We start from the raw sequence: 27928 nt of genomic DNA, 5'->3' as shown, positions 1-27928 counted from the left end.
CCACCGCTTTCAATTAATGAAACATGGCCTTCAATATGGACCACAATGAGTAAAATTAAGTGTATTACTACTGGGCTGGAGCAAACACACGCACCCAGTAGCGCTTCAGGACTGGAGTGACACATATTTCATTTCACACAGCATGTTTGTATCAACTGATAACAAAGAATACAATACATGAACACCTCACATTAGTTCAAAGGTCAACGGGTCATTTATGTTGTCAAGGATGTACTGTATGTGGAAGGGTTTACAGGAGATTAGTGAGAGATGTGAGACGAAAACCTATTCCCTTCTCCCGTTGTCCTAGGGTCAAAATGACCCGCCACTGTGTTGAACCAACTTTATTTAATTTTTATATTTTTTGGATCATTTGTGAGAAGGAGGCAGTGATACTTTCTTTAAAGTCTCACTGCCTCCTTCTCACAAATGATCCCCCCCAAAATAAAAATTAAATAAAGTTGGTTCAACACAGTGGCGGGTCATTTTGACCCTAGGACAACGGGAGGGTTAATCAACAAGGCATTTTTTGTTTTACTTTTGTGCTGATGCACTTTTGACCTGACTTTCAGCAATATGTTTGTAATGTCTAATGCATTATGTATGTCTCTGTTATGTGTTGTGTTGTCATTAGAGGACTGACTGTGTTCCACTTCTTAACTTTCTACCTTTTGAATTCTGATGGGGCGGTTACACTGCTGCCCCCTGTTGGTGAGATCTGACAGGGCAGTTACACTGCTGCCCCCTGTTGGTGAGATTCCCCCCTCATGGGTGTACTGTACCTTCTGAATCACATGGTGGTAGTCTATGGTTGTGCTGCCTTCTGAATCACATGGTGGTAGTCTATGGTTGTACTGCCTTCTGAATCACATGGTGGTAGTCTATGGCTGTACTGCCTTCTGAATCATATGGTGGTAGTCTATGGTTGTACTGCCTTCTGAACCACATGGTGGTAGTCTATGGTTGTACTGCCTTCTGAATCATATGGTGGTAGTCTATGGTTGTACTGCCTTCTGAATCACATGGTGGTAGTCTATGGTTGTACTGCCTTCTGAATCATATGGTGGTAGTCTATGGTTGTACTGCCTTCTGAACCACATGGTGGTAGTCTATGGTTGTACTGCCTTCTGAATCATATGGTGGTAGTCTATGGTTGTACTGCCTTCTGAAACACATGGTGGTAGTCTATGGTTGTACTGCCTTCTGAATCATATGGTGGTAGTCTATGGTTGTACTGCCTTCTGAATCATATGGTGGTAGTATATGGTTGTACTGCCTTCTGAATCATATGGTGGTAGTCTATGGTTGTACTGCCTTCTGAATCATATGGTGGTAGTCTATGGTTGTACTGCCTTCTGAATCACATGGTGGTAGTCTATGGTTGTACTGTCTTCTGAACCACATGGTGGTAGTCTATGGTTGTACTGCCTTCTGAACCACATGGTGGTAGTCTATGGTTGTACTGCCTTCTGAATCATATGGTGGTAGTCTATGGTTGTACTGCCTTCTGAACCACATGGTGGTAGTCTATGGTTGTACTGCCTTCTGAATCATATGGTGGTAGACTATGGTTGTACTGCCTTCTGAAACACATGGTGGTAGTTTATGGTTGTACTGCCTTCTGAATCATATGGTGGTAGTCTATGGTTGTACTGCCTTCTGAATCATATGGTGGTAGTATATGGTTGTACTGCCTTCTGAATCATATGGTGGTAGTCTATGGTTGTACTGCCTTCTGAATCATATGGTGGTAGTCTATGGTTGTACTGCCTTCTGAATCACATGGTGGTAGTCTATGGTTGTACTGTCTTCTGAACCACATGGTGGTAGTCTATGGTTGTACTGCCTTCTGAATCATATAGTGGTAGTCTATGGTTGTACTGCCTTCTGAACCACATGGTGGTAGTCTATGTCAAAGCTACCCTCTCCCGTTTAGTTATCACACGGTCACAGTGCTGACGTTTACATACATCTGGGAATTCTAGAAACCGAAGGTTAATGTCAAATGCGCTACAACGTGCTTCGGATTGAATCTCTGTCCTAATCTAAATCCTAGTCTCTACCTCTTGATTTAATCGCTTTCCTAATCTAAGTCCTAGTCCCTACCTGTTTATTAAATCTCTGTCCTAATCTGTCCTAGTCCTAGTCCCTACCTCTTGATTTAATCTCTGTTTTAATATAAATCCTAGTTCCTATCTCTTGACTGAATCTCTGTCCTAATCTAAATCCTTGTACCTACCTCTTGATTTAATCTCTGTCCTAATCTAAATCCTCGTACCTACCTCTTGACTGAATCTCTGTCCTAATCTGAGTCCTAGTCTCTACCTCTTGATTTAATCGCTGTCCTAATCTAAGTCCTAGTCCCTAACTCTTTATTAAATCTCTGTCCTAATCTAAATCCTAGTCCTAGTCCCTAGCTCTTGACTGAATCTCTGAAATGCTGTCGTAATCTAAATCCTAGTCCCTACCTCTTGATTGAATCTCTGTCCTAATCTAAGTCCTAGTCCCTACCTCTTTATTAAATCTCTGTCCTAATCTAAATCCTAGTCCTAGTCCCTATCTCTTGATTGAATCTCTGTCCTAATCTAAATCCTAGTCCCTACCTCTTTATTAAATCTCTGTCCTAATCTAAGTCCTAGTCCTAGTCTCTACCTCTTGATTTAATCGCTGTCCTAATCTAAATCCTAGTCCCTAACTCTTTATTAAATCTCTGTCCTAATCTAAATCCTAGTCCTAGTCCCTACCTCTTGATTGAATCTCTGTCCTAATCTAAGTCCTAGTCCCTACCTCTTGATTGAATCTCTGTCCTAATCTAAGTCCTAGTCCCTACCTCTTTATTAAATCTCTGTCCTAATCTAAATCCTAGTCCTAGTCCCTACCTCTTGATTGAATCTCTGTCCTAATCTAAATCCTAGTCCCTACCTCTTTATTAAATCTCTGTCCTAATCTAAGTCCTTGTCCTAGTCTCTATCTCTTGATTTAATCGCTGTCCTAATCTAAGTCCTAGTCCCTAACTCTTTATTAAATCTATGCCCTAATCTAAATCCTAGTCCTAGTCCCTACCTCTTGATTGAATCTCTGTCCTAATCTAAATCCTAGTCTCTACCTCTTGATTTAATCTCTGTCCTAATCTAAGTCCTAGTCTCTACCTCCTGATTTAATCTCTGTCCTAATCTATGTCCTAGTCTCTACCTCTTGATTTAATCTCTGTCCTAATCTAACTCCTAGTCTCTACCTCCTGATTTAATCTCTGTCGTAATCTATGTCATAGTCTCTACCTCTTGATTGAATCCCTGTCCTAATCTAAATCCTAGTCTCTACCTCTTGATTTAATCTCTGTCCTAATCGAAGTCCTAGTCTCTACCTCCTGATTGAATCTTTGTCCTAATCTAAGTCCTAGTCTCTACCTCTTGATTTAATCTCTGTCCTAATCTAAATCCTAGTCTCTACCTCTTGATTTAATCTCTGTCCTAATCTAAGTCCTAGTCTCTACCTCCTGATTTAATCACTGTCCTAATCTAAATCCTAGTCTCTACCTCTTGATTGAATCTTTGTCCTAATCTAAATCCTAATCTCTACCTCTTTATTAAATCTCTGTCTTAATCTAAATCCTAGTCTCTACCTCTTGATTGAATCTCTGTCCTAATCTAAGTCCTAGTCCCTACCTCTTTATTAAATCTCTGTCCTAATGTAAATCCTAGTGCTTACCTGTTGAGCATTTACAGATATGAAGGAAGTGGATCAGTGTAGATCAGGGATGGGCAACTTTGATGGAGGTGGGGGCCGCAAACAAACTGAACTCATCATGAGGGGCCGCAGTGGTTCGTGGGTCTGCGTACCAACATTGATATATACACTACCAGTCAAAAGTTTGGACACACCTACTCATTCAAGGGTTTTTCTTTATTTTTACTATTTTTTACATTGTAGAATAATAGTGAAGACATAAAAAATATTAAATAACACATATGGAATCATGTAGTAACCAGAAAAGTGTTAAAGAAATCCAAATATATGTTATATTTGAGATTCTTCAAATAGCCACCCTTTGCCTTGATGACAGCTTTGCACACTCTTGGCCAGGAAGAACTCTTCATGGCATCACCATCACTCTTTCTCTCTCTCTCTCTCTCTCTCTCTCTCTCTCTCTCTCTCTCTCTCTCTCTCTCTCTCTCTCTCTCAGATGTCTGGGACACCACCCCCAGTACGTCCTAGGAAGCCATCAGGGATAAGAGTCATGCCCCATGATGGTCAACTTCCTTCCCATGGCAACGCAAAGGTGTTCAAAGGTGTGTGTGTGTGTGTACTGTATGTGTGCGTGCGTGCGTGTGTGTGTGTTGTTTAAGCTGACATCTATGTTATGTTTCTTGTCAGTGAATGGGGCCAGTAGTGAGCCAAAGCACACATCTCGAGGACATGCAGAGAGAGAGGTGGTATGTATCTGTGTGTGTGTGTTCATACAGTATGTTTGCAACTGTGCTTGTGCATGTGTGTGAGTGTCTGCTAATGTGTGTCTGCGTGTGTCTTTGTGTGTGTGTGTGTGCATGTGAGTGTGTGAATGTGTGTGTGTGTGTGCGTGCGTGCGTGTATGTCTGTGCGTGTGTGCGCGTGTGTGTGTGTGTGCACGTGTGTGCGTGTGTATGTGTCTGTGTGTTTGCATGGCTGCTTGCAGAACACTTCTCTCACTGCATTGATGTGATTGGTTTTGCTGGGATGCCGTGTGTCCTTCCTTCAGGAGATCCTAAACCACTGTTTTGAGGACGTGGAGCGCTTCATGGGCCGCCTGCAGCGGGCCGCTGAGGCTCAGAGCATCCTCAACCAGACCAAGAAGAGGAAGAGCAGAACAAGCAAGAAGAAGAAGCAGGATGGTGAGAGAGAGAGAGAGAGAGATAGAGAGATAGAGAGAGATACTGTATATATACATAATGACATTTGAAATGTCTTTATTCTTTTGGAACGTCAGAGTGTAATGTTTACTGTTACTATTTATTGTCTATTTCACTTTTGTTTACTATCTACTTCACTTGCTTTGGCAAGGTTAACATACATTTCCCATGCCAATAAAGCCCTTAAATTGAAGAGAGAGAGAGAGAGAGAGAGAGAGAGAGAGAGAGAGAGAGAGAGAGAGATAGAGTGTGTCACGGTCGTTGATGAACGGGTCAGACCAAGGCGCAGCGTGAAATGCATAAATGTTTATTGTACTGAATAAACATACAAAACAACAAAAGGCAACGAAACGTGACGTCGGAAGGCTAAACACTAACAAGCCAAACACACCGAACACAAACAAGATCCCACAACACAGGCAGGAAAACTGGCTGCCTAAGGATGATCTCCAATCAGAGACAACGAGCGACAGCTGCCTCTGATTGGGAATCACACCAGGCCAAACATAGACATAGAAACATATAATCACCACATAGAAAAACCCACACATATATTCACACCCTGACCAAACTAACTAGGGCGGCAGGTAGCTTAGTGGGTAAGAGCGTTGGGCCAGTAACCGAAAGGTCGCTGGTTCTAATCCCCGAGCCGACTAGGTGAAAAATCTGTCGATGTGACCTTGAGCAAGGCTCTTAACCCTAATTGCTCTTGTAAGTCGCTCTGGATAAGAGCATCTGCTAAATGACCAATTATTTATTATTAACTAGAGTCTATAGGTCAGGGCGTGACAGAGAGAGAGAGAGAGAGAGAGAGAGAGAGAGAGAGAGAGAGAGAATAAAGAAAGAGAGATAGAGTTAGGTGGTAAACAGCTGTTGGATGGGGCTGGAGAAATGGATCCACTCTCAAATGAGACCAAAATTATAGTTTTAACCATGTGTTTTGGCTGTACAGTGTTTGTTTACAATTACATTGTTTACAAACATTGGAGTAAATAAAACAAGCTTATATTTTGGGTTCTGATGGGGTACAGCTCATGAGGCATTTATAAGTTATATTCTTCAATAATCAATGGGCATACACTACCGGTCAAAAGTTTTAGAACACCTACTCATTCAAGGGTTTTTCTTTATTTTTACTATTTTCTACATTGTTGAATAATAGTGAAGACCTCACAACTATGAAATAACTAATATGGAATCATGTAGTAACCAAAATAGTGTTAAACAAATCATAATATATGTTATACTTGAGATTCTTCAAATAGCCACCCTTTTCCTTGATGACAGCTTTGCACATTCTTGGCATTCTCTCAACCAGCTTCATGAGGTACTCACCTGAAATGCATTTCAATTAACAGGTGTGCCTTCTTAAAAATTAATTTGTGGAATTTCTGTGATTTATTTAGAATTCAAGGCATACTTAACCAGCATGGCTACCACAGCATTCTGTAGCGATACGCCATCCCATCTGGTTTGGGCTTAGTGGGACTATCATTTGTTTTTCAACAGGACAATGACCCAACACACCTCCAGGCTGTGTAAGGGCTATTTTACCAAGAAGGAGAGTGATGGAGTGCTGCATCAGATGACCTGGCCTCCACAATCCCCTGACAAGCATTTCGCTTCACCCGCAATAACATCTACTAAACATGTGTATGTGACTAATAAAATGTGATTTGATTTGATTTGACCTCAACCAAATTGAGATGGTTTGGGATGAGTCGGACCACAGAGTGAAGGAAAAGCAGGCAACAAGTGCTCAGCATATGTGGGAACTCCTTCAAGACTGTTGGAAAAGCCTTCCAGGTGAAGCTGGTTGAGAGAATGCCAAGAGTGTGCAAAACTGTCATCAAGGCAAAGGGTGGCTATTTGATTTGTTCAACACTTTATTGGTTACTACATGATTCCATATGTGTTATTTCATAGTTTTGATGTCTTCACTATTATTCAACAATGTAGAAAATAGTAAAAATAAAGAAAAACCCTTGAATGAGTAGGTGTTCTAAAACCTTTGACCGGTAGTGTATATAATTAATTTAAATAAAAAATGTATGTAGCAATCGCAGGACCCAATCAAGTCACAGCACAAACAGGACGCTCTTCAAGACAGTGTAGAGGTATACTTACTGTAACATTGGCCAGTGGAACTGTGAAGTGGCACCTCAAGAAGTGATGAATAGGAGGAATGGTTTGGTGAAAGGAAGAAAGTTGTGATTGTGTTCTGGGTACTATTCTCACATGTTATCTCATTTCTGAATCACCATCATAGTAGTTGATTGTTTTGTGTTTTGTGTGCAGATGATCTGCTGACCCTGAAAGCCTGCCCTCCGCCTGAGGAGGAGTTTGTTGACATTTTTCAGAAAGTCAAGTACTCCTTCTGTCTGCTGGTGAGACCATGTGGTGGAATAACAGAGGCATTTGTTTCTGTCTATTGTCCCTCTCTGTCACACTCCATCAATCTTTCGTATGTAAGGCTAATTTCTTACCAATGTTCTCACCTCAGTATACGCCGGGGTATTGGTAACGTTCTCGACTCTGGACAACACATGTCCCCTTGGAGACGGGGTTCCAGCATCCTTACATATTTTATGCTCTCTGTCTATCTACCAATCTGTTCCTACATCTGTCTGCCCTCTGTCTATCTCCCTATCTGTTCCTACATCTGTCCTATCATGTAATAAAAATATAGATTGGATGTGTGTTTTCCCTTAAAAAAAAAGAAGCTCAGTACTTTCCTCCATTTTAGTATCTATAGCTCAGTTAGTAGAGCATGGTGCTGGCAACGGCAGGCTTCCATTCCCAGGACCACCTGTACATCGGATCTATGTACGCATGACTGTAAGCTGCTTTGGAGAAAAGCATCTGCTAAATAGCATATATTATAATTATATTATTTTGCTTTCAGGACCGCCTGAAGTCATCCATCACAGAGCCTTCTTCTGGGGAGCTGCTGCATCACGTCTTTATTCCACTGGGCCTGGTAGGTATTTACTAGCCTGGTCCTAGACCTGTCCACTGGTCCCAGACCTGTCCACTGGGCCTGGTAGGTATTTACTAGCCTGGTCCTAGACCTGTCCACTGGTCCCAGACCTGTCCACTGGGCCTGGTAGGTATTTACTAGACTGATCCCAGATCTGTCTACTGGGCCTGGTAGGTATTTACTAGACTGATCCCAGACCTGTCCACTGGTCCCAGACCTGTCCACTGGGCCTGGTAGTTATTTACTAGCCTGGTCCCAGACTTGTCCTCTGGTCCCAGATCTGTCCACTGGGCCTGGTAGGAATTTACTAGACTGATCCCAGATCTGTCCACTGGGCCAGGTAGGAATTTACTAGCCTGGTCCCAGATCTGTCCACTGGGCCTGGTAGGAATTTCCTAACCTCGTCCCAGATCTGTGTGTTCTGTATAGCCAACTCTATTTTTCGCTGACAATGCAGTACCAACAGACTTGGGATCAGGCTAGATGTTCACGCCTCATCAGCACAGCCACAGGCTACCAAACCAGCAAGACTATCTGGACAAGGGCACTGATACTAAAGATTTTTATAACGAACCCAAGATAGACCACAGCCTGTAATTTCCAATGGGAGCCAATTAATCATAGTGGGCAGAACAAGCAAGGAGGTGGCAGAGCCTAGCACGAGCTAGCGAGATCCTATCGGCGCATTCTAGCATGTATTTGCATAATTCCATTAGAGAATGCCTACTCTGTGAAGTGCGCATGTGTAATAACTCAATCCACCTTTGGACTCCTTCTAAACAACGCATATTTTAGAAACTTTGGCAAATGGTAAAGTCTACAAAACTTAGTCCACTCTGTTCGTAACAAATTATAGTTTTGGGAACAGAAACTGTATTGAGATCAAATGTTTCTGTGATGAGAAAATGTGCAGAAATGTCGGCCAAAATCCATCTTGCTCCATCTTCTCCCACTGCCGGCCACTGGACTTCCTCAGTGAGTGGAAACGCCAAGTGGATGCTTCACATTTATACATCCGGTGAAATATCTGGCTCATTGTTCTATCTGTGGTACTGTATGATTATCTGTCTGTCTGTCTCTCTCTGTCTCTGTCTGTCTGTGTCTGTCTGTGTCTGTCTCTGTCTGTCTGTCTGTCTGTCTCTCTCTGTCTGTCTCTCTCTGTCTGTCACAGGTGGACAGAAGGAGGGATGGATGCATCAGTATTAAGTATGATGTCGATCCATGTCTCTCTCTCTCTCGTCTCAGATGGTGAAGACTACTGGTGGGCCAGAGTTGGGGGCGACTGTGGTCAGTCCAGCCCTGACCAGTGGTGCTGTGTCTCTACTGCAGAAGCACCTGACTGATGAAGAGAAGGAGTACTGGACCTCCCTAGGGCCTAACTGGACCTTACACTGGTAATAGAATCATATATGTTCTGGACCTCGCTAGGGCCTAACTGGACCTTACACTGGTAATAGAATCATATATGTTCTGGACCTCCCTAGGGCCTAACTGGACCTTACACTGGTAATAGAATCATATATGTTCTGGATCTCCCTAGGGCCTAACTGGACCTTACACTGGTAATAGAATCATATATGTTCTGGACCTCCCTAGGGCCTAACTGGACCTTACACTGGTAATAGAATCATATATGTTCTGGACCTCCCTAGGGCCTAACTGGACCTTACACTGGTAATAGAATCATATATGTTCTGGATCTCCCCTAGGGCCTAACTGGACCTTACACTGGTAATAGAATCATATATGTTCTGGACCTCCCTAGGGCCTAACTGGACCTTACACTGGTAATAGAATCATATATGTTCTGGACCTCCCTAGGGCCTAACTGGACCTTACACTGGTAATAGAATCATATATGTTCTGGACCTCCCTAGGGCCTAACTGGACCTTACACTGGTAATAGAATCATATATGTTCTGGACCTCCCTAGGGCCTAACTGGACCTTACACTGGTAATAGAATCATATATGTTCTGGACCTCGCTAGAGCCTAACTGGACCTTACACTGGTAATAGAATCATATATGTTCTGGACCTCCCTAGGGCCTAACTGGACCTTACACTGGTAATAGAATCATATATGTTCTGGACCTCGCTAGAGCCTAACTGGACCTTACACTGGTAATAGAATCATGTTATATAATATATGCCATTTAGCAGACACTTTTATCAAAATCGACTTACAGTCATGCGTGCATACATCATACGTATGGGTGGTCCTGGGAATCGAACCCACTATCATGGTGTGACAAGCACCATGCTCTACCAACTGAACTACAGGGGAAACTGGTGTATGTGTGTGTGTGTGTGTGTGTGTGTGTGTGTGTGTGTGTGTGTGTGTGTGTGTGTGTGTGTGTGTGTGTGTGTGTGTGTGTGTGTGTGTGTGTGTGTGTGTGTGTGTGCGTGTGCGTGTGTGTGTGCATGCGTGTGTCTGTGTGTGTGTATGCATGCCATGCGCGTGTGTGTGTTTGTGTATGTGTATGAACTGCATTTTAGTATGTCTGTGCTTATTGCTGTACAGGTGCCGTATCTTAATTTGAGCCGGTTTCACACAGTAGAAAAAGAATCCTGCAGCAACAGGAAATGTGAATTGTTATGTGGATTATAATTAATGGACATTCTTTGTAGAGGTTGATATATTTTTCGTAAGGGCAAATCAAGTCTAAAATGTTAAAGTTAAATACAAACTTTAGAAGCCTTTTGAAACTTTGAATACGCTACAAGTTTGCATTTCCTGCCGTGCAGGAAAATTCGTACAACAACAGGATTATCAAATGAAGATACGGCATCTGTATGTTCGTGTGTATTTCATTTGCACATTGTCATCCATAGACAAGGCTCAAGGCAGGAATTGACCTTTTGCCTCTCTCTCTCTCCCAGCTCCCAGCTTGTTGAGTCTGTTCCTCCATACTCACCTGTCTTTCTGGATGGATGGCAGCCTGAGGCCTTTGACCCAGAAGGTCAACTTTGGGAGGACCCAATCAAGTCACAGCACAAACAGGACGCTCTTCAAGACAGTGTAGGGGTATACTTACTGGAACGTTGGCCAGTGGAACTGTGTGTCACCCTAATTCGATTTTTAATGGATTTGATTTTAATTGATTTGATTATTCCTTCTTATTCCTTCCCTAATTTAGGACCATCCTGATCAGGCAGAGGAAGGCCCCAGCTCAGTCCAGCACGCTGACGAATCGTATGTTTCTGAGATCCCCAATAACTGCTGTGATACTTTTTGTTTACTGATTCATACAGTTCACAACATGGGCAAACACAGTTTCCCCACTGATTATGGCACCTTTCACCTTTTGAGCTTGAATCCAAGAACTTCCTGTGCACATAAAACAGTGTGTTTTTTAAAAGTTGTTACCTGTATATTATTAATATATTTAATATATAATATATATATAATTATTAATAATACATCATTAATTTAGTAAAACAGTAAGTCTTTAAAACTAGTTTCCATTACTACCATGTTATTAACTCTTTATTCCATGCTGTAATGAACAGTCCTACTGTTTTTCAAAACACCATCAATATTACAAAGAAACAACATCTGTGTGTGAGAGATTACAGGCAACACCAACTGATCACAGTTAAATGGGGGTTTCGTTAATCTCCACCCTTCTCTTCATGTGCACATTCCCCATCATGGATTTACCAATGTTGGAAACTCCCTCCAGCCAATGCTTAGACCAATCCAATGCTTAAATCCATTATGAGGAGTGACTGTCAGCCTTCTCCTCCAAAACGCCTGAGAAGTTGGCGAGGAGATTGGATATGAAGAATCGAGGAAATACAATTGAGATTGAGCCTAGGACTGTGTGATACAACTGAGATTGACCCTAGGACTGTCTGATACAACTGAGATTGACCATAGCACTGTTTGATACAATTGAGATTGACCCTAGGACTGTGTGATACAACTGAGATTGACCCTAGGACTGTCTGATACAACTGAGATTGACCCTAGGACTGTCTGATACAACTGAGATTGACCCTAGGACTGTCTGATACAACTGAGATTGACCCTAAGACTGTCTGATACAACTGAGATTGACCCTAGGACTGTCTGATACAGCTGAGATAGACCCTAGGACTGTCTGATACAGCTGAGATTGACCCTAAGACTGTCTGATACAACTGAGATAGACCCTAGGACTGTCTGATACAGCTGAGATTGACCCTAAGACTGTCTGATACAGCTGAGATTGACCCTAAGACTGTCTGATACAACTGAGATAGACCCTAGGACTGTCTGATACAGCTGAGATTGACCCTAAGACTGTCTGATACAACTGAGATTGACCCTAGGACTGTCTGATACAGCTGAGACTGACCCTAGGACTGTCTGATACAACTGAGATTGACCCTAAGACTGTCTGATAAAACTGAGATTGACCCTAGGACTGTCTGATACAATTGAGATTGACCCTAGGACTGTCTGATACAACTGAGATTGACCCTAGGACTGTCTGATATAATTGAGATTGACCCTAGGACTGTCTGATATAATTGAGATTGACCCTAGGACTGTCTGATATAATTGAGATTGACCCTAGGACTGTCTGATATAATTGAGATTGACCCTAGGACTGTCTGATATAATTGAGATTGACCCTAGGACTGTCTGATATAATTGAGATTGACCCTAGGACTGTCTGTTTGTCCTCCAGAGATGGCAGTGAGCTTCCACCTGAGGGTGAGAGAATGTTCAGCTGCAGCTACGACTTTGTTGCCAGGAACAGCAGTGAACTCTCCGTACTGCAGGGAGAAACTCTGGAGGTTTTTATTCTAGAACATTTGTATTACATGACAACACTATAATACTGTGTGAACTGCATGTTAAATACTGTCTGAGTCCCAAACGGGACCCTACTCCCTATATAGTGCACTACCTTTGACCAGAGCCCATAGGGTCTACTTGTGTCTCTCAACTATAATTGACAGAAGTTCACATGTATTGAATTGTCCTGCTTACTTAAAAGATCTCACAAATCAATTCCATTCAGTGAGCTTTATTTGCTTGATTCAGTATATCTTACATTGGCAAGAACACACAGAGGGAACACATTATTTATAACAACAAGTTAATCAAAATTCCATGTCATAAATAAACATCCTAATTCAAATCCTCTCTTGTTTAGGTGATTGAGTCATCAAAGCGTTGGTGGAAGTGCCGCAATCGCTTTGACCAGGTTGGGTTTGTTCCCTTCAACATTCTGGAGCCTCTGTCTGCCCTCAACAACAACCATAGGGATAGCCCAGTGGTACTCAGACAGTCTAAGGTAATATACACACACACACACACACACACACACACACACACACACACACACACACACACACACACACACACGGTTGACACTGTTTCCACAGTAACGGTGCCTCTTTACAATGATGTGATACAACTTTGATATGAAGTCCCCACTTGTTGTAGTAAACAAGTATCATGAAATACATGCACCCACAACAGGGCACACTTGTCAGATAAATATCAGCTAGCTAGCTAGTGGTCTGCTTGGCTAGCTGCTTGGCTAAACACAGAATGTCAGCACACTGTTTTCTGATTGGCTAAACGGATCCGTTTCGTCTTCAGCTAATATTTGATGTGTTGAATCTTGGAAACTCCAGCAGCCGACATGAGACGTTCTAAAACTAGGATGTGTAGATTTAAGCTGATTTCGTTCTAAAATGGCATTGATGGGTTCTAAACTTGAAATATGAAATATCCTTATTCATGTTACTGAGGGAGAGAGGAGAAGGCAGAAGGTTTACATGCTGTCAGAACATGTTATTGTTAGATATTAGGTGTCCTATAGAGAGGAGAAGGGCCACAGTCTGGTTTCAGTTGTTGGGTTGTAATTTGAAATACTTGATACACTAGAAGTGAATGGTTATATGTAGGAGGAATGTATATGGTGGGGTCAATGGAGGTTGGATAAGAGCCAGGGGCTTGGACAGTTACTAAGTAAGGGAAAAGGGAATCACATGGTTGTGGTCACTGATAAGGGTGGATAGCTGTGGATTAGTGAGGAATGGGGGCCGAGGTCAGGTCAGGTCACATAAAGGGAGAAGGAATAGTTTATTACCCACATCACATAACTTCCTGCCTAGCAACAAAGATGTAATGTTTAGAGAAAAGGAGGAGACTCCATCTAAAGTGGGGTATATATACTTGTGCTGGTGGGAACATGTCTTTGTCTTTCAGCTGGTTGACCCAGTGGGTCAATAAACTTGGTTTGAGCTTTACCAGTCATCCGTGAGTTTTTACTCTGTTTATTTAGAATCTAACAGCATAAAACTGTCTTGTCTCGGCTGTTGTATCTGAACAGGGCATAATAGACACATACTCACCGACTCATCCGAGTTACCCTGTGTGTTCATGTCTCTGTTTGATAGAAGGTGCCCTTCACCCCTCCCAAGCACTTCTCCTACACCCCTTTCAGCCCAGAAGGGGCAAACCCCCCCGCCATGCCCCGCCGTCCTCAAAGCATGTTCCCCTCCACCATGACAGGGGGCGACAGAGACAAAGGTAAGCCTGTCGTTTGGGTGGTCTGTAGTGGTTAGCGTCACCACCCACCTCCAGGTCACATGCATATTTACTGCTGTCGGCATAGGTACACATTCCTCCCTCTGCCCTTTGACACACTCTCCTCCCAGAGCCATGTATTTAGAGAGTTAAGACATTGAGGTTTCTGCATTATGATGCATTTACATGACACTAGAACATTCTATGACAGCCATTTTAGCTCCCCATTAACATTACATGAGGAATATTTACTGAATGTCTTGAATCAGAACAATATTGAAAATTCAAAAAGTTGCCCAGACACTCTAAATACATAGCTCTGGTCTCCTCCGCTGTCCGTTTCATCTCTCTCTCACTCTGTTGAATAAAAAGTAAATAGATTATGACAGGGTTTCCCAGCTGACGGCCCAATTTGTCACTCCAAGTTTTCTTCAATTTTTTTACATTATTTAATGTTTTATTGTTTGACATAAAATACAATCTAGTTGATGCTCCCTGGTTTAGGACCACTCTTAATCTAGTTAATGCTCCCTGGTTTAGGACCATTCTGAACCTAGTTAATTCTCCCTGGTTTAGGACCACTCTGAATCTAGTTAATGCTCCCTGGTTTAGGACCATTCTGAACCTAGTTAATGCTCCCTGGTTTAGGACCACTCTGAATCTAGTTAATGCTCCCTGGTTTAGGACCATTCTGAACCTAGTTAATGCTCCCTGGTTTAGGACCACTCTGAATCTAGTTGATGCTCCCTGGTTTAGGATCACTCTGAATCTAGTTGAGGCTCCCTGGTTTAGGACCACTCTGAATCTAGTTGAGGCTCCCTGGTTTAGGACCACTCTGAATCTAGTTAATGCTCCCTGGTTTAGGACCATTCTGAACCTAGTTAATGCTCCCTGGTTTAGGACAACTCTGAATCTAGTTGATGTTCCCTGGTTTAGGACCACTCTGAATCTAGTTGATGCTCCCTGGTTTAGGACCACTCTGAACCTAGTTTATGCTCCCTGGTTTAGGACCACTCTGAATCTAGTTAATGCTCCACCGAGGACCACAATGGAAATAAGCCTTTAGGCTTTTAAAAAACAAAATCAATCAATCAATCCATTTATTTCAGAGTTCCGAATCGCCACAAGGCTGCGTGCTAGAGCAGTATGGATGCTGTCTTGACTAAAGCAGTATGGATGCTGTCTTGACTAGAGCAGTGTGGATACTGTCTTGACTGACTTGTCCACACATCACCATCAACCAACACACTGGAGATATGTTATGGTTCTTTAATGAATAACTGTAGGTAGTGGTTCTACAAGGGTAGAAAATAGAGAACATATTATAGAACACAATACTATGTAAAATGAGTATGGCTATACACAGATAGACCTGAAATATCCATACAATATAATCCAACTAAGATATATTACTATACAGTATGCAATACTAAGATGACTTTGACTTAACTGAATGATGAACAGTAAGCTATATAGAATAACATAAATAACAGCAGAATAAAGATGTAGTCTATACACTGTTACAATAATACAGAATAAAGTTGTAGTCTATTCACTATTACAATAATACAGAATAAAGCTGTAGTCTATACACTATTACAATAACACAGAATAACGTTGTAGTCTATTCACTGTTACAATAATACAGAATAAAGCTGTAGTCTATTCACTGTTACAATAACACAGAATAAAGCTGTAGTGTATACACTGCTACAATAAAACAACTCTAGCGTGCTCACATAGACTGTAAACTATAATGTGGCCCGCAAGTACAGGTGACCACCGCACAGAGAGAAACTTCCTCACCAAACCCCGTAATTGTGGACAGAGTGAGAGCCCTCACTAACCCAACTCAACATGCTACACATGACTAATAAGCTACAGAGTAGAGCCCTCACTAACCCAACTCAACATGCTATACATGACTAATAAGCTTTAGAGTAGAGCACTCACTAACCCATCTCAACATGCTATACATGACTAATAAGCTTTAGAGTAGAGCCCTCACTAACCCAACTCAACATGCTATACATGACTAATAAGCTACAGAGTAGAGCCCTCACTAACCCAACTCAACATGCTATACATGACTAATAAGCTTTAGAGTAGAGCCCTCACTAACCCAACTCAACATGCTATACATGACTAATAAGCTTTAGAGTAGAGCACTCACTAACCCATCTCAACATGCTATACATGACTAATAAGCTTTAGAGTAGAGCACTCACTAACCCATCTCAACATGCTATACATGACTAATAAGCTTTAGAGTAGAGCCCTCACTAACCCAACTCAACATGCTATACATGACTAATAAGCTACAGAGTAGAGCCCTCACTAACCCAACTCAACATGCTATACATGACTAATAAGCTTTAGAGTAGAGCACTCACTAACCCATCTCAACATGCTATACATGACTAATAAGCTTTAGAGTAGAGCCCTCACTAACCCAACTCAACATGCTATACGTGACTAATAAGCTTTAGAGTAGAGCACTCACTAACCCAACTCAACATGCTATACGTGACTAATAAGCTACTGCAGTAGTGAGGAGGCTGTACAGTATAATACTAACTCTGTATAGAATGTAACTGCTATAACAAAGATATGACTGTCTTATAGGCATAATGTAAATCAAATCAAATCAAATTGTATTTGTCACATACACATGTTTAGCAGATGTTATAGCGGGTGTAGCGAAATGCTTGTGCTTCTAGCTCCGACAGTGCAGTAATATCTAACAAATAATATCTAACAATTTCACAACATATACAGTGAGGGAAAAAAGTATTTGATCCCCTGCTGATTTTGTACGTTTGCCCACTGACAAAGAAATGATCAGTCTATAATTTTAATGGTAGGTTTATTTGAACAGTGAGAGACAGAATAACAACAAAAATATCCAGAAAAACGCATGTCAAAAATTTTATAAATTGATTTGCATTTTAATGAGGGAAATAAGTATTTGACCCCCTCTCAATCAGAAAAGTTTCTGGCTCCCAGGTGTCTTTTATACAGGTAACGAGCTGAGATTAGGAGCACACTCTTAAAGGGAGTGCTCCTAATCTCAGTTTGTTACCTGTATAAAAGATACCTGTCCACAGAAGCAATCAATCAATCAGATTCCAAACTCTCCACCATGGTCAAGACCAAAGAGCTCTCCAAGGATGTCACGGACAAGATTGTAGACCTACACAAGCCTGGAATGGGCTACAAGACCATCGCCAAGCAGCTTGGTGAGAAGGTGACAACAGTTGGAAGAAACACAAAAGAACAGTCAATCTCCCTCGGCCTGGGGCTCCATGCAAGATCTCACCTCGTAGAGTTGCAATGATCATGAGAACGGTGAGGAATCAGCCCAGAACTACACTGGAGGATCTTGTCAACGATCTCAAGGCAGCTGGGACCATAGTCACCAAGAAAACAATTGGTAACTCACTAGGCCGTGAAGGACTGAAATCCTGCAGCGCCCACAAGGTCCCCCTGCTCAAGAAAGCACATATACAGGGCCATCTGAAGTTTACCAATGAACATCTGAATGATTCAGAGGAGAACTGGGTGAAAGTGTTGTGGTCAGATGAGACCAAAATCGAGCTCTTTGGCATCAACTCAACTCGCCGTGTTTGGAGGAGGAGGAATGCTGCCTATGACCCCAAGAACACCATCCCCACCGTCAAACATGTAGGTGGAAACATTATGCTTTGGGGGTGTTTTTCTGCTAAGGGGACAGGACAACTTCACCGCACCAAAGGGATGATGGACGGGGCCATGTACCGTCAAATCTTGGGTGAGAACCTCCTTCCCTCAGCCAGGGCATTGAAAATGGGTCGTGGATGGGTATTCCAGCATGACAATGACCCAAAACACACGGCCAAGGCAATGAAGGAGTGGCTCAAGAAGAAGCACATTAAGGTCCTGGAGTGTCCTAGCCAGTCTCCAGACCTTAATCCCATAGAAAATCTGTGGAGGGAGCTGAAGGTTCGAGTTGCCGAACGTCAGCCTCGAAACCTTAATGACTTGGAGAAGATCTGCAAAGAGGAGTGGGACAAAATCCCTCCTGAGATGTGTGCAAACCTGGTGGCCAACTACAAGAAACATCTGACCTCTGTGATTGCCAACAAGGGTTTTGCCACCAAGTACTAAGTCATGTTTTGCAGAGGGGTCAAATACTTATTTCCCTCATTAAAATGCCATTACAATTATAGACTGATCATGTCTTTGTAGGTGGGCAAACGTACAAAATCAGCAGGGGATCAAATACTTTTTTCCCTCACTGTACCTAATACACACAAAACTAGTAAGGAATGGAATTTAAGAAAATATACATGGACAAGCAATGACAGAGCGGCATGGACTAAGATACAGTAGAATATTATAGAATAGAATGCAGTATATACAGGTAAAAGTCAGTAAATTAGAATATTTTGAAAAACTTGATTTATTTCAGTAATTGCATTCAAAAGGTGTAACTTGTACATTATATTTATTCATTGCACACAGACTGATGCATTCAAATGTTTATTTCATTTAATTTTGATGATTTGAAGTGGCAACAAATGAAAATCCAAAATTCCGTGTGTCACAAAATTAGAATATTACTTAAGGCTAATACAAAAAAGGGATTTTTTAGAAATGTTGGCCAACTGAAAAGTATGAAAATGAAAAATATGAGCATGTACAATACTCAATACTTGGTTGGAGCTCCTTTTGCCTCAATTACTGCATTAATGCGGCGTGGCATGGAGTCGATGAGTTTCTGGCACTGCTCAGGTGTTATGAGAGCCCAGGTTGCTCTGATAGTGGCCTTCAACTCTTCTGCGTTGTTGGGTCTGGCATTCTGCATCTTCCTTTTCACAATACCCCACAGATTTTCTATGGGGCTAAGGTCAGGGGAGTTGGCTGGCCAATTTAGAACAGAAATACCATGGTCCGTAAACCAGGCACGGGTAGATTTTGCGCTGTGTGCAGGCGCCAAGTCCTGTTGGAACCTGAAATCTCCATCTCCATAGAGCAGGTCAGCAGCAGGAAGCATGAAGTGCTCTAAAACTTGCTGGTAGACGGCTGCGTTGACCCTGGATCTCAGGAAACAGAGTGGACCGACACCAGCAGATGACATGGCACCCCAAACCATCACTGATGGTGGAAACTTTACACTAGACTTCAGGCAACGTGGATCCTGTGCCTCTCCTGTCTTCCTCCAGACTCTGGGACCTCGATTTCCAAAGGAAATGCAAAATTTGCTTTCGTCAGAAAACATGACTTTAGACCACTCAGCAGCAGTCCAGCTCTTTTTTTCCTTAGCCCAGGTGAGACGCTTTTCGCGCTGTTTCTTGGTCAACAGTGGCTTGACACGAGGTATGCGGCAGTTGAAACCCATGTCTTTCAAGCGTCTCTTGGTGGTGGATCTTGAAGCCCTGACTCCAGCAGCTGTCCACTCCTTGTGAATCTCCCCCACATTTTTGAATGGGTTTTTTTCACAATCTTGACTAGGGCGCGGTGATCCCTATCGCTTGTACACTTTTTTCTGACCACAGTTTTTCCTTCCCTTTGCCTCTCTATTAATGTGTTTGGACACAGAGCTCTGAGAACAGCCAGCCTCTTCTGCAATAACCTTTTGTGTCTTTCCCTCCTTGTGCAATGTGTCGATGGTCGCCTTTTGGACAGCTGTCAAATCTGAAGTCTTCCCCCATGTTTGTGTAGGCTTCAGAACTGGACTGAGAGACCATTTAAAGCCCTTTGCAGGTGTTTTGAGTTAATCAGCTGATTAGTTTGTGGCACCAGGTGTCTTCAAAATGTAACCCTTACACAATATTCTAATTTTGTGACACACGGAATTTTGGATTTTCATTTGTTGCCACTTCAAATCATCAAAATTAAATGAAATAAACATTTGAATGCATCAGTCTGTGTGCAATGAATAAATATAATGTACAAGTTACACCTTTTGAATGCAATTACTGAAATAAATCAAGTTTTTCAAAATATTCTAATTTACTGACTTTTACCTGTACATATGAGATGAGTAGTGCAAGATATGTAAACATGATTAAAGTGACTGTAAACATTATTAAAGTAACTAGTGTTCCATTTCTTAAAGTGGCCAGTGATTTCAGTAGGCAGCAGCCTCTAATGTGCTAGTGATGGCTATTTAACAGTCTGATGGCCTTGAGATAGAAGCTGTTTTTCATAATGTAACTGCTATAACAAAGATATGACTGTCTTCTAGACATAATGTAACTGCTATAACAAACTGTCTGTTCTCTGTCTTCTAGACATAATGTAACTGCTATAACAAACTGTCTGTTCTCTGTCTTCTAGACATAATGTAACTGCTATAACAAACTGTCTGTTCTCTGTCTTCTAGACATAATGTAACTGATATAACAAACTGTCTGTTCTCTGTCTTCTAGACATAATGTAACTGATATAACAAACTGTCTGTTCTCTGTCTTCTAGACATAATGTAACTGATATAACAAACTGTCTGTTCTCTGTCTTCTAGACATAATGTAACTGATATAACAAACTGTCTGTTCTCTGTCTTCTAGACATAATGTAACTGATATAACAAACTGTCTGTTCTCTGTCTTCTAGACATAATGTAACTGATATAACAAACTGTCTGTTCTCTGTCTTCTAGACATAATGTAACTGATATAACAAACTGTCTGTTCTCTGTCTTCTAGACATAATGTAACTGATATAACAAACTGTTCTCTGTCTCCACCACAACTCAGTATTGATGTGCAGTTCACTAACAATTAGTTATTTTAACAATAGAATGTTATTTATATGGGGGATACAATCTTCCCAGCTCTGCAGATTTTGCTGTGAAGAGACAGAATCATTAGATCATTTGTTTTGGTTCTGTCCATTTCTAGCTTGTTTTTGGACAAAAGTCCAGGAATGGCTAAAGGATTGCAAAATTTACCTGGAGCTAACCTTGCAGATAGCATTACTGGGTGATCTGAAAAGTCATAGTCAATCGATCAATAATATAATAATACTTTTAGCAAAATTATTTATTTTTAATTCACAATCTGTAGAAGCAATGAGAATAGAAAGATTCAGAACTTTTGTAAAACATCACAGTACAGTTGAAATATATATGGCAAATAGAAATCCTATATGGATGGTGTTAAGAGATAGATGGGAGGTGTTGAATGGAGTTGAAGGATGGGACTAATAACAAATAACAACAAATATTAACAAGATAACTAATAATGTAAGCATACTGTGTCCATAATAAGTATATAGGTTGTATGTTGGGAGCTTTTGGGAAAGAGCACAGTTAGAAAGATATGGCATATAGAAGCAAACCGGATGGACATCATGAAAATGATCGGAGAGGTTGAGAGTAGAAGAAGTTCAGGAGCAAAAACAAATAAAATAGAATTATTGTAAAATTGACTGTGTCCATAAAATGTAGATAGTAAGTATAAGCTGGAAGTAGAGGCCTAAGCATTGTTGTTCACTAATTTACCCCAAGTAGGGAAAGGATGGCGGGGTTGAAAAGTAATAAAGGGGAGTATATATATAAAAAACATGGGGGATTGGAAGTGATGCAGAAAATTACATTGATGGAAGTTACAATCTATCTGCAATATTAAGCTGATCTATTTCGTTTGGCCTGCTAGTGCTGACCACAATGAGTGCTCAGCGGCTCCAGAGACGTACTCCGACCACCAACTGTCTGGCATATGTCGCAGGGAAATAGATCATGAGTATAGAGAAGAAAAATACATGTTTAGAACTGATCATTGATCTCATGGTGCAAGAATGAAGGTAAATAATTGATTATTGAATGGTATGATGGACACAGCTTTGTAGAACCAAAACATATACAGCCTCTGCTCAACAAACCAAAACTTTTGGGGGGCTGCAGTTTATGAACCACATTGTGCTTATCACCCTCAAGACAGTCAAGCAATGCATTCCGCCAAGAGTAGTTCACAATCTAGTCCAAGAGTTGTTCACAATCTAGTCTGGTTGCAGCCACAACTAGACCTTGTTTCAAATGGATCAATCATGTTTTTATTTGTATGCCTGGCAGTCAATAAATGTAGATGGTTTAAACCTTTGACATGTCTCAGTCACACAGCTCCAATGAGCCCCTTATGGTGAATGACATGTGAACGAGAGAGGCTTGTAGAATCATTACTCTTTTGAGTTTTCAGTTCATCGTTCGCTGGTAGGGGGTTCCTGCATGCTTTGGGCATTACTGACTCAAATGAACGAAATTAGTTGAAAGATTTGTTCTTTTGACTGAATGAGTCTAAAAGATCAGAGTCAGTAAAAAGAGCCAAACTTTCCATCACTACAACTCGCTGGCTGGAGGCGGGACTTACAACTAGCAGGTGGAAGAGAATATCTCTGATTGGGTAGAAACGTAGGGGTGATTGAATGATGAGCTGTCAGACATTCTAAAGGGACAAACTAGGGTTGGATAGGGAAATACTAAATCTGAATGTGTGGCCGTTTTAACAATCATACCAGGATAGTCCACAATGGCACCCTATTCCCTATATAGTGTACTACTCATTTTATTACCATTCAATACCAAAAATAGTGCACTATAAAGGGAATAGGGTGCCATTTGTGATCCACACTAGCACTCCTCTTATCAGGCACTCTCTGTGTTTTCTGTTCATAGCACTGCAGACTGTCTGGGTACTTCTAAAGGTTTAGTGGTTGTGTTATACCTGCATGTACTGTATCCTGATAATATATACCCACTCTAGATCCCTCTGGATAAAAGGGCTTCAATGACTACAATGTAAAGGCAATGTAATGCCTAACCCTAAAGCTGTGTAATCCAAGTCAATGTAGTCAATGTGATGCCTAAACCTAAAGCTGTGTAGTCAATGTGTGTGTGTGTGTGTGTGTGTGTGTGACCCCTGTGTGACCCCAGGCTTCATGGTGAATGATGAGCTCCTCCAGCAGCTGGCCAACAGCAGGGCGGGGTCCATCCGTCCCCTGGTGATCCCCCGCACCACAGACACCTCGGCCCCCCTGGACTACCAGTCCCCTCCTGCTGAGGTAGAGGGCTGGCTGAGAGGGAAGGGCTTCACTGAGCCGTGAGTGGTGTAGTGGAGCTAGTTCAGTCAACTACAGTATACTTCATATACACTATACTTATGTCTATCCTTTCTAGCATGGCCATTATGAAGACCACCTTGCCTTACTCTGCCCTATCTCTCTCTCTCTATTCAGGACAGTAACACTTCTGACCACCTTACTCGGCCCTATCTCTCTCTCTCTATTCAGGACAGTAACACTTCTGACCACCTTACTCTGCCCTATCTCTCTCTCTCTATTCAGGACAGTAACACTTCTGACCACCTTACTCTGCCCTATCTCTCTCTCTCTATTCAGGACAGTAACACTTCTGACCACCTTACTCTGCCCTATCTCTCCCTCTCTATTCAGGACAGTAACACTTCTGACCACCTTACTCTGCCCTATCTCTCTCTCTCTCTATTCAGGACAGTAACACTTCTGACCACCTTACTCTGCCCTATCTCTCTCTCTATTCAGGACAGTAACACTTCTGACCACCTTACTCTGCCCTATCTCTCTCTCTCTATTCAGGACAGTAACACTTCTGACCACCTTACTCTGCCCTATCTCTCTCTCTCTATTCAGGAAAGTAACACTTCTGACCACCTTACTCTGCCCTATCTCTCTCTCTCTATTCAGGACAGTAACACTTCTGACCACCTTACTCTGCCCTATCTCTCTCTCTCTATTCAGGACAGTAACACTTCTGACCACCTTACTCTGCCCTATCTCTCTCTCTCTATTCAGGACAGTAACACTTCTGACCACCTTACTCTGCCCTATCTCTCTCTCTATTCAGGACAGTAACACTTCTGACCACCTTACTCTGCCCTATCTCTCTCTCTCTATTCAGGACAGTAACACTTCTGACCACCTTACTCTGCCCTATCTCTCTCTCTCTATTCAGGAAAGTAACACTTCTGACCACCTTACTCTGCCCTATCTCTCTCTCTCTATTCAGGACAGTAACACTTCTGACCACCTTACTCTGCCCTATCTCTCTCTCTCTATTCAGGACAGTAACACTTCTGACCACCTTACTCTGCCCTATCTCTCTCTCTCTATTCAGGACAGTAACACTTCTGACCACCTTACTCTGCCATATCTCTCTCTCTCTCTATTCAGGACAGTAACACTTCTAACCACCTTACTCTGCCCTATCTCTCTCTCCATTCAGGACAGTTACACTGCTGGGGAGACTCACTGGTGCTGAGCTCTTTGCCCTGAGTAAAGAGGACCTGCGTATGTTTTCACCAGAGGAGGGTGCCAGAGTGTACAGCCAGATGATGGTGCAGAAGGCTTTACTGGAGGTACAAGCAACCCCATTGACTGGTCACCCTATTGATTGGCAACCCCATTAACTAGCAACCACATTGACTGACAACCCCATTGACTGGCAACCCCATTGACTTGAAGCCCCATTGACTGGTAACCCCATACACTGGCAACCCCATTGACTGGTAACCCCATTGACTGGTAACCCCATTGACTGGCAACCCCATTTACTGGCAACCCTATTGACTGGCAACCCCATTCTCACCTGATTTACGCACCATTCTCACCCCATTCTCACCCCATTCTTTCCCCGATTCAACCCTATTCTCATCACATCTCCTGACTTATAGTGTTGTATCAAAACACATCACTTCCTCAGTACTCTTATTTCTCCTCTCCCTCTGTCTTCCTTCTCTTCTGGTTGACACAACTCTCACATTATAGATAGATCCTTGGTTCCCATCCTCTTCCCTCTCTCCTTCTCTCCCTCTCTCTCCTCTTCTCTCTCTCCTTCTCTCCCTCTCTCTCCTCTTCCCTCTCTCTCCTCTTCCCTCTCTCCTTCTCTCCCTCTCTCCTTCTCTCCCTCTCTCTCCTCTTCCCTATTCTGTGTGACTACAGGGAGTCTCTGGGAGTTTCTGGGTGCAGATGCAGCAATACTTCTAATGATGGACTTGTGTTAGATGTGTGCACACATTACATTTACATTTTCGTCGGGGGGTAGGGGGAGGGTAGAAGGATTACTTTTATCCTATCCCAGGCATTCCTTAAAGAGGTGGGGTTTCAAGTGTCTCCGGAAGGTGGTGAGTGACACATGAATCTCATACAATATATTGTTGGATGGACAAGGTTGTTTAAAACGTTAGTTATGTTAAAATGACTTTCTGTTTTATTGAATGAAGGGAGTGAAGGGAGTAATGTTCCAGTTCTGAATCTAACCAATATATTGTAGGGACCTTAACCCAACACCTAGAAAACTTGGTCAAGAGGTTCGGAACTCTTGGTGTAATGGTTAGGGCGTTGGCTTGACAGTTGCTGGACCAGGGTTTGAGTCCCGGTTAGGGCTACCACTGGGGCTGGGACTACATGTCAGCAGGGGGATGGCGCAAGGAAGGCGTCTCCATCAGAGACGCGTGTACTCATGAGGGACTTGGTAAAGAGAAGCGTGGGGACACACTCTCCAGAAGGAAGGGGGTAATGACCGTTACACCAAGAGGTCCGAAACCTCTTGACGAGGTCGCTAGGTGTTGGCTTGACAGTCGCTGGACTTGGGTTGGAGTCCCAGTCTGGACTACCCCCTGAGTTCACTACAATATCACATCACATACTGTCTCACTGAAAGTCAGAGTAGTTCACTCACATTTCATAATTTCACCAACCAGTAGTGACTTGTACTTTGCTACAGACAACATAGGCTAACGTTAGCAAAGTAACTCTACCAGCTCCCTAACATTAGCAAAGTAACTCTACTAGCTCCCTAACGTTAGCAAAGTAACTCTACTAGCTCCCTAACGTTAGCAAAGTAACTCTACTAGCTCCCTAACGTTAGCAAAGTAACTCTACTAGCTCCCTAACGTTAGCAAAGTAACTCTACTAGCTCCCTAACGTTAGCAAAGTAACTCTACTAGCTCCCTAACGTTAGCAAAGTAACTCTACTAGCTCCCTAACGTTAGCAAAGTAACTCTACTAGCTCCCTAACATTAGCAAAGTAACTCTACTAGCTCCCTAACGTTAGCAAAGTAACTCTACCAGCTCCCTAACATTAGCAAAGTAACTCTACTAGCTCCCTAACGTTAGCAAAGTAACTCTACTAGCTCCATAACATTAGCAAAGTAACTCTACTAGCTCCCTAACGTTAGCAAAGTAACTCTACCAGCTCCCTAACATTAGCAAAGTAACTCTACTAGCTCCCTAACGTTAGCAAAGTAACTCTACTAGCTCCCTAACGTTAGCAAAGTAACTCTACCAGCTCCCTAACGTTAGCAAAGTAACTCTACTAGCTCCCTAACATTAGCAAAGTAACTCTACTAGCTCCCTAACATTAGCAAAGTAACTCTACTAGCTCCCTAACATTAGCAAAGTAACTCTACTAGCTCCCTAACGTTAGCAAAGTAACTCTACCAGCTCCCTAACGTTAGCAAAGTAACTCTACTAGCTCCCTAACGTTAGCAAAGTAACTCTACTAGCTCCATAACAGACTGTATTTCCTCCTTTCTTTCTCCATTTCTATTAGGATGTCCGCAAATCCACAGAGCTGGAGGCAATGATGGAGAAACAGAAGCAGAAGGTGGACTTCCAGCTGGAGAGCAGGAGGCTGTGAACAACAACAAGCTATACACATGTATAACACTGATACACAGATATCACTAGTTGATGGACGCCAACACAATAACTTCACTGTCACTGATTAAGAGGACACACAAACTCACTAACATTGTCTGTATGGATACTCTGATACAGAGATTTACCTTTTAAAGGGATAGTTCACCCAAACTACAAAATGACTTGGTTTCCTTAAGGCGTCCACATGCTTCCCAGCTGAAACAGTTCAGAAGAGCTTGTGCATATATTATGATTACATTTTGTGACATTTTTGTTAGTTTTGGACTTCGGTGAGGTTTTCTTCGCCTGTTCGGGAAAATATTCATTGAGAAATACTGCACCAAAAATCTTAGTTAGATGTAAAATTGCGCAACTAAGATCTCCTCTGAAAAAATCTCAAAATTAATGACAGATTTCTTGAGTTACAGTATCTTAGATTAATTCTGACTATTTTGAGGAAGTGTATACTGGCTACGGCGTCTCAAAGTGGACAAACAGTACTATTGCCGCTTTTGTCTAGTTTTTCAAGTGAATGTCTTTTAATGGAGTATGCACACTCGTTCAGTGCGGCTAGACGAGTTCAGAAAACTGAAGCATGCTGACACCTTTACCCTGTAAGCAGTCTATGAACAAGGCAAGACAGCTATCCATGCTTTGGTTTTGTTTACTTGGCCATAGTCTCTAAATGCTAACTTCTTAGCATTTTTATCAAAGAAACAGGATGGCAATAGTCAAAACCAAGTCAATATCCCCAAATATTAGCATTTTATGTGTTTCATGGGGAAACTATCCATTTAGATTTGCCTTATTATTCTGTCTCACATAAGCTGCAAGACACTATTGCTCCTTTAAAATAATATTTATTTGATTT

The 27928-nt window shown here is 42.1% G+C and overlaps 1 protein-coding gene across 1 annotated transcript in view; it reads left to right on the top strand.

Annotated features, from left to right (window-relative positions):
• eps8l1a (eps8 like 1a) overlaps nucleotides 1-27236 on the top strand; it is a 28626-nt gene extending 1390 nt beyond the window's left edge. Inside the window, exons 2-15 of the mRNA XM_041864281.2 lie at nucleotides 4184-4289; nucleotides 4375-4433; nucleotides 4736-4868; nucleotides 7185-7273; nucleotides 7792-7866; nucleotides 9112-9260; nucleotides 10749-10887; nucleotides 11006-11061; nucleotides 12545-12653; nucleotides 13016-13156; nucleotides 14271-14403; nucleotides 23315-23480; nucleotides 24641-24773; nucleotides 26969-27236. Of these exons, the coding sequence (XP_041720215.2) occupies nucleotides 4184-4289; nucleotides 4375-4433; nucleotides 4736-4868; nucleotides 7185-7273; nucleotides 7792-7866; nucleotides 9112-9260; nucleotides 10749-10887; nucleotides 11006-11061; nucleotides 12545-12653; nucleotides 13016-13156; nucleotides 14271-14403; nucleotides 23315-23480; nucleotides 24641-24773; nucleotides 26969-27055 (1575 nt within the window). The 3' untranslated portion in view covers nucleotides 27056-27236. The remainder of the gene's footprint in view (nucleotides 1-4183; nucleotides 4290-4374; nucleotides 4434-4735; nucleotides 4869-7184; nucleotides 7274-7791; nucleotides 7867-9111; nucleotides 9261-10748; nucleotides 10888-11005; nucleotides 11062-12544; nucleotides 12654-13015; nucleotides 13157-14270; nucleotides 14404-23314; nucleotides 23481-24640; nucleotides 24774-26968) is intronic.
• The last annotated feature ends 692 nt before the right edge of the window (nucleotides 27237-27928 follow it).

The sequence above is a fragment of the Coregonus clupeaformis genome, chromosome 19 (genome assembly GCF_020615455.1).
Source record: "Coregonus clupeaformis isolate EN_2021a chromosome 19, ASM2061545v1, whole genome shotgun sequence".
Lineage (NCBI taxonomy): Eukaryota > Metazoa > Chordata > Actinopteri > Salmoniformes > Salmonidae > Coregonus > Coregonus clupeaformis.
Note: the sequence above shows the minus strand (reverse complement) of the source record. Positions and strands in the feature narration are given on the sequence as shown.